General features: G+C 40.7%; 1 protein-coding gene across 6 annotated transcripts in view; it reads left to right on the forward strand.

Annotated features, from left to right (window-relative positions):
- The first annotated feature begins 1,732 nt into the window (after nt 1-1,732).
- Nucleotides 1,733-12,950, forward strand: part of LOC134534876 (zinc finger protein 62 homolog) — a 31,329-nt gene continuing 20,111 nt past the window's right edge. For 2 of the 6 annotated variants that reach the window (XM_063373525.1, XM_063373522.1), the window contains exons 1-2: nt 1,908-2,307; nt 2,481-2,567. Coding sequence is in view for 4 of the 6 variants with exons in the window: in XM_063373522.1 (XP_063229592.1) it covers nt 2,566-2,567 (2 nt within the window). In the remaining 2 variants the exon portion in view is untranslated. Of the gene's footprint in view, nt 1,843-1,907; nt 2,308-2,480; nt 2,568-12,950 lie in introns of those variants that run through there. The other 4 variants (XM_063373527.1, XM_063373526.1, XM_063373524.1 and 1 more) reach the window with 3 other exon arrangements.

A 12,950-nucleotide genomic window follows, 5' to 3' on the forward strand; every position in this document is an offset into this window, starting at 1 on the left:
CCCACGGACACACGTCTGTTCCCGGCGCGGAGTGATTGGAGACTGCCGAAAGATGATCGCTTCGCAAGGGAGGAAACTTTCACCTCTTTTGTGAGTCGGTGCCGAAAACTTATAATAACCTAATTTGTTATACTATGAGTAAAAAACATGTTCCAGGTGCTTGATTAAAACTTTGCACCTGGTAAATAGTTGCCTAAGGCTTAACAGTTGTTTTAAATGATTTAATAATTTAAAAAACGGCACCAAGTTCGCGACTGTAAATTTAACTTTAAATTGTCTCAACGTGCACTGTTTGGGTTTGAATTTCCTTAGTTTGGCCAGACCACTATCACAGGCCTATTAATCAAAGCCAGTAGCCACTGTGGCTAGTAACGAGGTTTGTTTTCTGTTCTGTGCATGCCGCGCACACACGGAGTCTCTACGACGCACTTGCTCACTGCTTGTGATTAATTAATTTTGTCTTAATGCCTCGTTTGGGAATTGTTTTCTGTAGTCGAGCCCCCGGGGTTTCGTGTCCAGATGTTTAATTCAGTTAATTGAGGTCACGCCCGGGGTTCTCGCTTGACTTATTCCGGCTGGGCTAGGGATGCACTCCGAAAACGTGATCCGGTACTGGCGGTGCAGAGCACGGGCTTAAAGGCCATGGTCGGTACGACGTCATATTGACAACGGTCCGCTGCCTCCCCGTCAAAGCTATCAAGTTTTTTGAGGAATGGGTCTCGGGGTTTGGGTTTGGCCAAGTGGCGGCAGGCAGGGACGTGTCTGTAGAGGTGATCCTTGGGCTGTTTAGGCCACCCAAGACACCTTACACTACAAATGATATACTCCGCTATGTGAAGTGTGTTTTTTATTCCTTATCAAACTTTACATGGCGCTATACATCCCCTGGCCGCGACTGTTCGGGGTTAGTGAGCTCTGCGCGTGTACGGCTGTTCGGTGATGACCCTGCTTATAATGGTGAAAGGGGGAGTTTGATGAGAACAGTACGTGGTGGACGTTGCTGCTCGTTGCGCGAAGACGACCAGCCTCTCCGAGCTCCTGGTGGATACTGACGATCTCGTGTAGCATGGCGCTACAGCAGGCCTGCTAATTGCGCGCCACAAGCGCAGCGCGCGGGAACAGATGCGGCCAAGTTTAGGACATATTCGCACGTTGAACAATTGCATTAATAAGTAAAAACGTTTGACGAATTATACATTACATACCTAATTTATGTCTGTGAGAGAAAACATGTGCCTTTGAATGCTATAGTCCGGCGGAAGCACATTGCGACACCCGGCGGAGTGCTTCTGCTGATGTGGCCGGTAGTGGTACTAGCTGTGGGTCGTTCGGTGCACTCACACTCGTTGTACCATGTTGCATGCGTGGGCGTGTTCGTGGCACATGGCTTTGAGAGGCGTCGGAGAGGCATCGCGGCCTGTGCGACTAAGATGCGCACTATCGGCTGGCATATATATATATATATATATATATATATATATATATATATATATATATATATATATATATATATATATATATATATATAACGCGTTTTTAAATAGTTATATTACATTTATATTTAACTAATTTTTCTTGCTTGAATATTTTTGTGTTATTTATGGTTTTTGTTTTTGTCATTGTGAATTCATTTCGCTGTGTGCTAAATTTCTGTTTTGGAAGCTAACCGACCAAAATTGAACGTTTAAAATATAATAATTGTTATCTATCTAAACCCCGGTAAACTATCGGTGAAATGTAACTTCTGATTATACTTTGATTGAGAATATTTAACCATTTTTTAATATCGTGGCGATTTGGCCCTAAGCATCAGTAATAAAGACCTTAAAATTTTTGTTGAAGGTAAAAAATCCCTTTATTTGTGAGAAGTTAGCAAGTTACTGTGTTAGCAAAATATTCATACAATTTTAAAATACTGTCAAACTCTAAAATGAGGATGGTTATGATTTTATCAGTTGATTTTTACAAAGTGTAAAACAAATTTTAATTAAAAATACGTGGGCTTAAATTAGAAGTTCTGTTGGCTACATTTACAGCTTTGCTACCAAATTCATGTTGTTTTCATGGCGGCTGTATGCTTTAGAGAGAGTAAGGAAATAATATTTTGGTTGTAAATCATCCTTGAAGAAAAGTGGTTTATTTTAAAATGTGATTGAAGATCTTGTGTGATACTGTGACCGTATGGAGTAACGTTTAGTTACAGGACGGTAGAAAATACCTTTTTACAGAAAAAAAACCTTTGACGGCGCTTTTAGAACGTTCACTGACAGATCGGAAATGTTAGACTTGTTTTGTTTACTTGCTTAGGTGTGTTGATTACAATCTTAATATTGTCTGACTGTAGAAAATAACCATCCTACTTTACCTTTTTAAAGATACACATTTGCAGTTGCCGACAACCTTAAGCATGTGTATGAATTTTACTGTTAGCTTTGGATAAAGTGCTTAGGAATTACAACTGAAACAATTGTTTGTTGCAGATATTATTTGAAGTTCATTATGGACAGTATTAGCGAATTGGTTAAGTTTTGAGCCATATTTCGTACCAAAAAATATCGACAACACATGTAAGTATTAATTATATTCTGCAGTGGGTCAGGCATGCCAGAATTATTTTTGCTCAAAATAGCTAATTTATGTTCTAGAATAATCATATTTTGCTGTACATTTCTAGTTTATGTCCTAGATGATACAGTGCACGACATGTTATTCAATGTTTAGTGTCCTTAAAGTTTTGTCTTTATCTACAAGGTATTTTTTATTTGCTTTTGTTTATCATTCCTATTACTATAATTTTGCTACAAAATACGTTGTTGAAAATATTGAGCACATTTAAACTTGCAAACTGTTGCAGTACTGCTTGATACTGCTGTTAGCAGCAATGTTGATTCTGCTGAATTAACTTATTTTATATTTTTTTATGTTTGTTTATTTATATTTGTAATTTTTTAATGTTAATATTGTTTTTTATAAATTAAATATTACAGAACAGACTAGCTGACCCGTGTGAATATTTCGCACAGAATCATGATCAACGTTAAACAGACTCTAAATAGATGGCGCCTCCTACATGTTAGTTGAATATATTTTCATTAGAATTCCATCAACAAATGGCATTCCTAATGAAAATGTTTTTTTTTATATATATATAAAAAAGTTGGGTAATAATTTTTTGAACTAAAACATTAGTTTTAAAATTTTGTCTATTTTTCGTCAATAGCGAGGAAAATAAGCCTTACAATTATTATGATGAAGAATTAAAGGATATATGTTATCACAGAAAACACCTTTGGGAAATAATATATATGATGTTTGTAGGTTATGTTTATGATACAAAATACTAACCGTAATTTCAAAAGTACTTAAGCTTACTTATAAGAAAAGTCTGATGTGCCAGAAGTTTTGGTTAAGTGGTTTTTGGTGGAATTTTTTGGTTAAGTTGAAGGATCCTCTAAAGATTTCTTTATCATAAGTTCTGTTTATTATGACGGAAGTGCGAATTAAAAAAAAAAAAAATATTTAGACTCTGATGTTTCAAGTGGATATCCGATTCGATATTTATCAAATCCAATTCGATATCTATCGAAAAATCGACGTATCCATTAAAGGACCTCTTATTAGATGACTAAATCTCAAATTTAAGAGAAGCGGTACATTTTCAGATGGTGGGTCTATTTTTCGTCATTAGCTGGCACGATAAGCTTTAAAATGAGGGGTAAATCATGGAATTTGATAAAGGGAGATCTCGTGGACAGACAGAATAACAGGCTAGAGAAATAATATATAAGATATTTGGTCCCACTTAATGCTTGAAAACAAATTTTATTTAAAACAAATGCCTAAAGTTGGCAGTTCTTCATGCTATTGTACAGTATCAGATTTCAAAATCATTACTTAATAATTAGCGTACTGTTTGTATCTGAAACTATATTTTTTCAAATAAGTTGTCTGATTGCAACAGAAAGCATAAAGTATATATTTTTTAATATGATTGCTGTATAAGTGCTGCTCTTCAGAAGGGTGGCTGAATTATTTGACTCACTTCTGCAGCGCAACATTTGCTGTATTCATTTACATGATCTGACTTGACATTGTTCATTCAACTTACTTTATTTTTAAATTTAAAATGATTTGAATGTTTCATGCTCTTTGTTTAGGGATAGTTTTGGTGAACTGGTTGCTTTATGGGCTGGCCAGCTAGCTCACGTGCATTTTAATGGGTTTACATAGTTATTACCGATTATTGTGGTTTATAGATTTATCCTAGGTTTTCCCTGATAGAACATTTATAATATTCACATTAAAACTATTTATTTTTAATTCACATATTGTGTGCTAAACATTTTATGAAATAAATTTTATATCAAAACTTGTTAAAAAAATTTAACTAATACAAAAATGGCATGCACATATTAATATACTTTAAAGTTTCAGGAAATCTTGGCATTATTATCTGATAATACAATAAAATAGCATTTTTAATATGATAAATTTAAAATTTAATTTGGGTGAAAGCTGTCAAAGTCTTAATCTCTACTCTTAATGCAGTTTTAAATTAAAACCAAATGAAATACTTCATCCTAAATTGAAATTGTCTTGTAAGGCAAGTGATTGATAGAAAGTGATAAACATAATTTTTTTATTTATCAGATACAGTTAAAAATGAGTTTTTTCATTGCTCTTTGGGGCATTGTAAAATAACAAGTTTTTTATTTTTATCAGAAAAACAATTTTAATATCTGTGGGAGTGTTTGTATATTATTGTACCTTTTTCATCATATTGAAATTCTGTTATATATGTGAAGCTTAATATTCGCATAATTTTATGTGCCAGAATAATTCCAGCATGTCTGTGTTACTAAGTGTGATTTGAGATATTTCAGAATTTGATTAGACCCTCCAGCAATAATTTCTCCCTTTTTATTTATTTATAGATTTTATTGCAATGATAGGTGTCAAGTAAACATGTATATATCATATTAGAAGGATTTGCTAAATAATTAATTAAAATTTGATTCAGAAACATTCCGGCTCGATAAATCTGGTCAGTTTAAAATTTTTTTTTTTTAATTTTTTTTTCTTAGTGAATGCCAAATTTATAAATATTTTACGGAGCAGTGACCTTGTGAATTTGTGTGATATTACAAAATTACTTATTTTGATATTGCTGAAACTTCATGCTGCAATACATTTCTTTTTGAAAGATTTGGTTTTGTTAGGTTAGCAACATTTAAAATATGATAAAAATTGTTTTCGAATTTTCATTGAAGTTCATTTTTATTCTGACATTAATCTGGAGAACATGCTTGTTGTGATGGGCTTTCCATTAAAATAAAATTTTAAGGTTTTTATATATTAAAATTTAGTAAAAGCACATTTTAAATATTTCAGTGTTTTTAATATATTTTTTCTCTTATATTTTTGAATTTTTAATGATTTTGTTTTTGCAATTTCTATGAGCTTCATTGTTCTCCTCATCAAGTTTTTTTATAATTCAGTGGGAATCAAATAACATGTGTTATAATTGCAGTATACTGAAAAATACTGTTTTCAGTTTTATTTTTGAAAAAAAAAACACTTATTTTATTATCCACCCAGTCAGACCTATGAGACAAACAATTTCTGGTTGTATCATTTACTATTATAACAGTGGCTGAAAGTAGTACTTGTTATTCATTTTAAGCATATCAATTTTAATTCAATTTAATTTTAAGAATACCTTTGAATTGGAGTTCAAAATTTTTTTTAAATTTCAAAACGTATTTTTGTCTTTATTCACTAGAAATCCAGCGATAAATATGTAGATAGCATACACAGAGAAAGAGGAGCATGTCAGCTTTACAATAGATAATGTTTTAATGTGGGTCTCGGGACAAATGAGGAAATATCTGGTTACAAGTGGAGCATTGTATGGTTGATAAGCAGAAATAGTAGAAATCAGGAGTAAAATACCAGCTACTGAAACTGTACTTTGGTTTATTTTCTATTCTCTGGTATTAATTAAGTTAGTGCGTGGACATCATGTTTTGATGGTTTTTAATGCAAAAAAGTTGTGATCTGATCTGTAATGTATCTACGAGTTGTCACTGTTGAATGCTACAGTGGCGTTCTTCAGTTGTCTGCAGGTTTGTAAGGGTAAATAAAGTCCATGTGTACTCTCACTTTGATCCAGTATTGTGAGTTGTGAGTATAGAGACCACCACTGGAGTGAAAACTCGTCTGAAACTATCTGTACTTCTGTACCAGTATTGTAAAGAAAGAGTGTGAGTTTACGTAAAATCTGAATTTATTCCTAAAATTATTTCACTGTATTATAAAGCTACTTTTTTTTCAGATAGCTATAGGATATGTTTTATTTTTACGAAATTTGTGTTTTCATAAGATATTGTTTACTAAAACCTGAAAACAACCAACCAAATTAATTGCTTTCATGGCTTACATTGAGTAAACCGTTAAAGAATACCAAATTAAGTTTTTATGTAATTATAATGCATTGAAACATTGGCTGCAATAGTGATAGAAATAGGGATTAGCCTACTGCTTATGTTTAAAGTTTCAATAAACATTTTATTTTTGCATCATTATTTTGTTTAAATTTTATAGGTAAGAACAAATTTTACTACGACTATATGGCAATGATACTGTGGATATTGACTTGACGTAAGCTTTTGTACATACGCCATTGTGTCCAAAAGCTTACATCAAGTCATGCACTCCCATTGCACAAATCTTTCAAAGATAATACTGTGGACATTGGTTATTTTATTAGCGATATAGATGTATACACAGAATGTATACATAGCTGAGTTCATCACAATTATTTGTGGCAAAACTGAAATTGCGCCTTGAGAGATGCTTACCACAGCTAGTTTTTTGTTTAGTCACACCTGGGTATTTAATGTTTACTTTGTGAGTTGCCTTATATTGTACTCTACCTGTAACACCATGTAGATTGTAGCAGCTGGTTTATCTCACGGACCCAGTTGAGGAACTAATCACACCGGAATTATACTTTGAATTTTCTGAGTAATAAAATGTTGTTAATTATTTTTTTTAAGTGCTCAATTATAGTCCAGCATCTTGCAAGGTTTGTACATGATTTAATTTTTTTTAAATAATATATATTAATTCTAAAAAAAATGGTGCAATTACCAATTAGACACTTGTCTAACAAAACAATTCAAGTGTTTTTTTTTGGGTTTTTTTTAAGGTAATGATAATTTTTTTTTCCATGTCTGTATAATGGTATTACCTACCTGAAGCATCTTATGGTGTGTGTGTATATAACGTTGCTTGCTGCTTCAAACTGTATCAGTGTATCTGTACTGTTACAGTGGTAGGGTGAATATCTCCTTCAGATATTTGTTCTACTGATGCTCTCTACTTGGCTGTTTGCTACTAAGGCATGTGTGCACGAGGGCTTGTGAATATGTAGTTGATTTTTTAACTTTAAGTGGTTCTTAACTTTTGTATTTTATTTTTATTGATCATTAATTTTGAGATTAACTGTGGTCATCAGGTTTTTTTTATCATAATTTACTTTTTACAGTCTAATTTTTTTAATAAATTACAATATTTTAATTCTCCTAAAAGAAAAATTAGCATTTTTTGTTGATAATACAGAATGCCTAATAAAGATTTTAAGAACCATAAAAGCAATTTAACTTCAAACATTATTTCTTTACAGAGATTTATTAACAAATGAGTATATTCCGCAAGGAGTCGGGAATGTTAATTAACAAAGGTAAAATTATTTTCGTTCAAAATTTTTAGATCTATCACCATTAAGTTCTCTCTGACAACTTTTTAGGTTTGGCATTCGTCATATCGATCAGCCATATATATTTTTAAATATCACTGAAATATGTTATCAGTGTTTACTGGGATCATCTGTACTTTTGAGCTACAGTAGTTTTATTAGAATTCTGCCTGGCACGTATGCAGAGAAAATATGGTAATGTAACTAAGCTACTAGCAGTATAGCCATTCAGTAAATAAGGGAACAGTTAATGATAAAAAAATGTTACTGTTTAGTAAGTTCTAGTCTTGTAGGAAGTTCTTTTACCTTCAAAATGATCAGCAAAAGTTAAGAATCACTACAGGCTATCGCATAGTTGTTAAGGCTTCCTTTATAATTAACATAGGCATAGCCATATTCAGATGACTGGCGGTATCATTAGGTACAAAATAAATTAATTGCACTTTTGGTTTCACTATCTAATGCTTAAGACCCTATTAACAACTTTTGTCTCATATTTTGCATTGATGCATTTTAAATCAAAGTATTTTTAATTTAACAGTGTTTTTACTGCCCTTCAAAGTTATTTAAAGTTCTTAATTTCTATTTTTCTATTTTTTTCCTTAATAACTTGACGTCGTCCGGGCCTGCGGCCCCTTTGAGCCCGATATGACACCGCCCAACCACCGTTTCAGTTCAAACCTCCCGCTCGTGCGTGCGTGTGTGTGTTTCCAGCCCGGCAAGAGGGCGCCTAGCTGCAGTGCGCCGCACCCCTAATTTGCTACGTTTTAATATTATTTGTAAACCCTTTTTTGTTTTTATTCATCTTTTCCCCAGTGTTGTGCAATTTACTTGTGTTTTCTTTAATTTAAATATGTTACTTGAAATAACCACAGACGTTGCCCGGGCGGACCCGAACAGGCACGGACTTGGACGAGGGTAGGAATGTTTTTATATAAATTATCATTAATTAAGTAGATATTAACAAACTTTAAACTGTCAGTAATTTTTATATATTTTTTAATGTTGATCTGTAATTTGCTTAACTTTCGCCGGGGCACGGAATCGTAGGATATAGTAACGGTAATTGTGTTGGAGCGAAGGGCGCCATGTTGCCACCTGCGAGCGATGAGCTCAGCCCAGTCCATCTTCATCACTGACCGAGAGCAGACGCGCCAGCACCCCGGAGACCTCAACCATTGTTCATCACTGACCAAGTAATTTCTGTATCGTTAATTCTTTCTAAATCGCTTTCGTTCGTCATCCTCGGGGCAGCTCTCGGTCAGCGGGCTGTTTAATTAATTAATTGTCTCAGTCGAGTTTTCAGCAATCGTGTAATAAGTAAATTTTGTAGCATGGCCACGTGTGTGGACCATGCCTTCACCTAAGTCGATTCGTGCCTCAGGCTTTTTCTACCGTGTAACGTGTAACGGACGTGGAGATAACGTGTTAGTGAAATTAAATCTGGGAATAAAATATAAACTGAGTATTTTATTTAACCACGTGGTGAGTGACTTAGCCTAGGAGTGTGGCGTGCCCGACGCCTAGAGCGGGCCAGGTCTGGAAAGGTAGGATAGAAAGGGCTGGTAACTCGTCCCCACTTGGGCTACGTAACGCCCTGAGAGAGAGACTCCGCCGGGTCCACGTGCCCTTCCACGTGGTGGCGCCCATATTTAACATCTTAAATTCACCGGTAACGCGCGAGCAGCCCTCAAATGGCGCCCAAGAACGTGGGGCGAGTTATATCTTCCGCGAAAACCAGACCTGTACGAGCGTGTGAGATAGGCGGTTGTTACGCGGAGCGCGCGGAACTAAAGTTCGCGCCAGAACTATTGTTCGCGCGGAGCGCATAGCGGGACTCTGGCGCGCCGGCCACGTGATCAGCCGAGCGCACGCTTCCAGGAATCCGCACACAAACAACGGACTCCGAGCGCAGTAAGTAACACAGTGCTGATGTGTTCGTGAGGACGGTTCGCGTGTAGAGTACCACGTGCGTAGACATGCATCCGTATCCGGACGAGTGTATCGGGTGTTATTTCCCCTGCCCGAGTTGGGACTTATATGGCAGGACCGCCGCCGGATATGAGTGTGGCTACTGCACGGAGTACCGCGTACACGGCGTGACGAAGTGTGGAGCTAGGTCGTGTCCTGGAGATAGTAGCGAGGGATTCCGCTGCCAGGAATGTACCGGCCTGTGGCATCGTGGCTGTATCGGCGAACGTGAATGGACCATGCTGCGCAAGTTTTTTGCCTTTACGTGCACACGATGTACCGCCTGCCCAGTCACCCAGGCGCAGTACGAGGCAGAGACGCCGGAAGATTCTCCACGACACGCCTCGACGCTTCCCGAAACGCCGACGCCGCTCACGCCGACACCACTCACGCCGGAAAAGACGCCGCTCACGCCGAAGCCAACCACGCCGAAAAAGATTCTGCTCGACTCGCCGACGCCGCCCGTGCCAAGGACGCCGCCCGTTGCCGGAACGTCACCGCAGCACCAAGCCGACTCCTCACGCACGACGCCGACACCAGCACCACGAAGGTACGTCCTGACGTCACCCGCACCGCCACGTGTTACGTTACCGACGCCTACCGCTCTGACAAAGACGCCCGTCGTCCTGACGCCCGTCGTCCCGACGCCGACGCCCGTCGTCACGACGCCGACGCCCGCCGTGCCGACGCTCATCGACTTGACGGCTCCCGACACAAGTCCGATTCCGCCGCCGTCTGCCACACTGCGTTTGGTCGACCCGACGCCACTTATCCCGACTCCGACAATTCCGCTACCGCCACCTCCTGTCCTGGAGCCGCCAACCCCGGCACCTCTCGTCGACCTGACGTCTCCCGACGCTGGTCCTAGCGCATCCTCGCCAGCAAGACCTCGTTTCGCCGACCTGACGCCACTCATCCCGACTATGATGACGCTTGACTCGCCGAAGCCAACCGAGCGACGCACGACGACGACCGTCCCGCCGCAGTCTGCGACGCCGTCCAGCACCCGCCTCGTGTCGGAGACACCTCCCGACGCCGGAATGACCTCGCCACCGCACCGAACCGCCGTCCCGACGCCACCAAGGTCATTTCCGGCAAAACCCGCCTCGTCTCCGCCACACGACTCGCCACGGACGCCACCAGACTCGACGCCGACGCTTCGTGTCACCATGTCGCCACCACCTGGCTTCGACGTCATCATGCCGTCGTCACCGCCACCAGAGTGCGCAGTCGCAAACAGGACGCTTTGCGACACGATGTCCAGGGCCCTGACGCCGAGACGCCTGAGCGCCGCCCCGCCGCCTGGGTTCGCTCCTCTGTGCCCACCCGGATTTGCCCCGCTGTGCCCGCCTGGCTTCGAAGCACAGCCGGTTGTACCTGCCCGAGTGAGACAGACGCGCGCGACGCCGACGCTGACGCCGCCTACATGCCCACCTGACGCGACGCCAGGAACGACCGAGACGCCACGACGCCCGATTCCGACGCCGATCGCCGCAGTACCGGAACACCGGTCAAGTGCCCTGCCGCCCGAGACGCCACCAAAATGTCGCAAGTTGGCAACATTGGGACGCCGCACCGTGAAGAGTCGCCTGAGCTCCCTGCGTCCGCCTGTCGCGATGCAGGTCGACGCCACGACGCCTGGACGCCCGACCGTCCCACCACCGAACGTGACCATCACCCGGACTTCGACACCTGTCACCCGTCTGTCACGACGGGCAGCGAAGCGCCCGCCTGTCAGCAAGGCTGAGCCGGGCCGTGCCGAGCGCCGCCCGCGCTTGCTGCCCGCCTGCCACGAGCCGCCTGACCTTGGTCGCCGCCGCCCCTGCCGGCCGGCGCCCTGGCCACCGCCACGCTATCACACGCAGCAGCCGCCGCAGCCGCAGCTGACGCAGATTTGGGGCTCGGGACAACTGGTGGGTCACCACCCACAAGGTTAGTCAGCCAGCGCCCATTCTGTCCGTGTGTATCGTCCTCCATAGTGTAAATATTGCTCAACTGTCATTTTGTAAACATTGCTCGCCGCCATCATGTAAACATTGCTCGCCCTTCCATCGTGTAAACATTGCTTGTCCGTCCGTCATGTCAACATTGCCACCTGCCCGCACAAACATAAACATCAACATTGCCACGTGGGAGTGCGCGACGTAAACACCACAGGCAACGCCCCCCAACCATCTGTCAAACGGCGCTGTCATATCGGCCTACTTTCGGAGGGGGCAATTGACGTCGTCCGGGCCTGCGGCCCCTTTGAGCCCGATATGACACCGCCCAACCACCGTTTCAGTTCAAACCTCCCGCTCGTGCGTGCGTGTGTGTGTTTCCAGCCCGGCAAGAGGGCGCCTAGCTGCAGTGCGCCGCACCCCTAATTTGCTACGTTTTAATATTATTTGTAAACCCTTTTTTGTTTTTATTCATCTTTTCCCCAGTGTTGTGCAATTTACTTGTGTTTTCTTTAATTTAAATATGTTACTTGAAATAACCACAGACGTTGCCCGGGCGGACCCGAACAGGCACGGACTTGGACGAGGGTAGGAATGTTTTTATATAAATTATCATTAATTAAGTAGATATTAACAAACTTTAAACTGTCAGTAATTTTTATATATTTTTTAATGTTGATCTGTAATTTGCTTAACTTTCGCCGGGGCACGGAATCGTAGGATATAGTAACGGTAATTGTGTTGGAGCGAAGGGCGCCATGTTGCCACCTGCGAGCGATGAGCTCAGCCCAGTCCATCTTCATCACTGACCGAGAGCAGACGCGCCAGCACCCCGGGGACCTCAACCATTGTTCATCACTGACCAAGTAATTTCTGTATCGTTAATTCTTTCTAAATCGCTTTCGTTCGTCATCCTCGGGGCAGCTCTCGGTCAGCGGGCTGTTTAATTAATTAATTGTCTCAGTCGAGTTTTCAGCAATCGTGTAATAAGTAAATTTTGTAGCATGGCCACGTGTGTGGACCATGCCTTCACCTAAGTCGATTCGTGCCTCAGGCTTTTTCTACCGTGTAACGTGTAACGGACGTGGAGATAACGTGTTAGTGAAATTAAATCTGGGAATAAAATATAAACTGAGTATTTTATTTAACCACGTGGTGAGTGACTTAGCCTAGGAGTGTGGCGTGCCCGACGCCTAGAGCGGGCCAGGTCTGGAAAGGTAGGATAGAAAGGGCTGGTAACTCGTCCCCACTTGGGCTACGTAACGCCCTGAGAGAGAGAC

The sequence above is a fragment of the Bacillus rossius genome, chromosome 8 (assembly GCF_032445375.1).
Source record: "Bacillus rossius redtenbacheri isolate Brsri chromosome 8, Brsri_v3, whole genome shotgun sequence".
Taxonomy (NCBI): Eukaryota; Metazoa; Arthropoda; class Insecta; order Phasmatodea; family Bacillidae; genus Bacillus; species Bacillus rossius.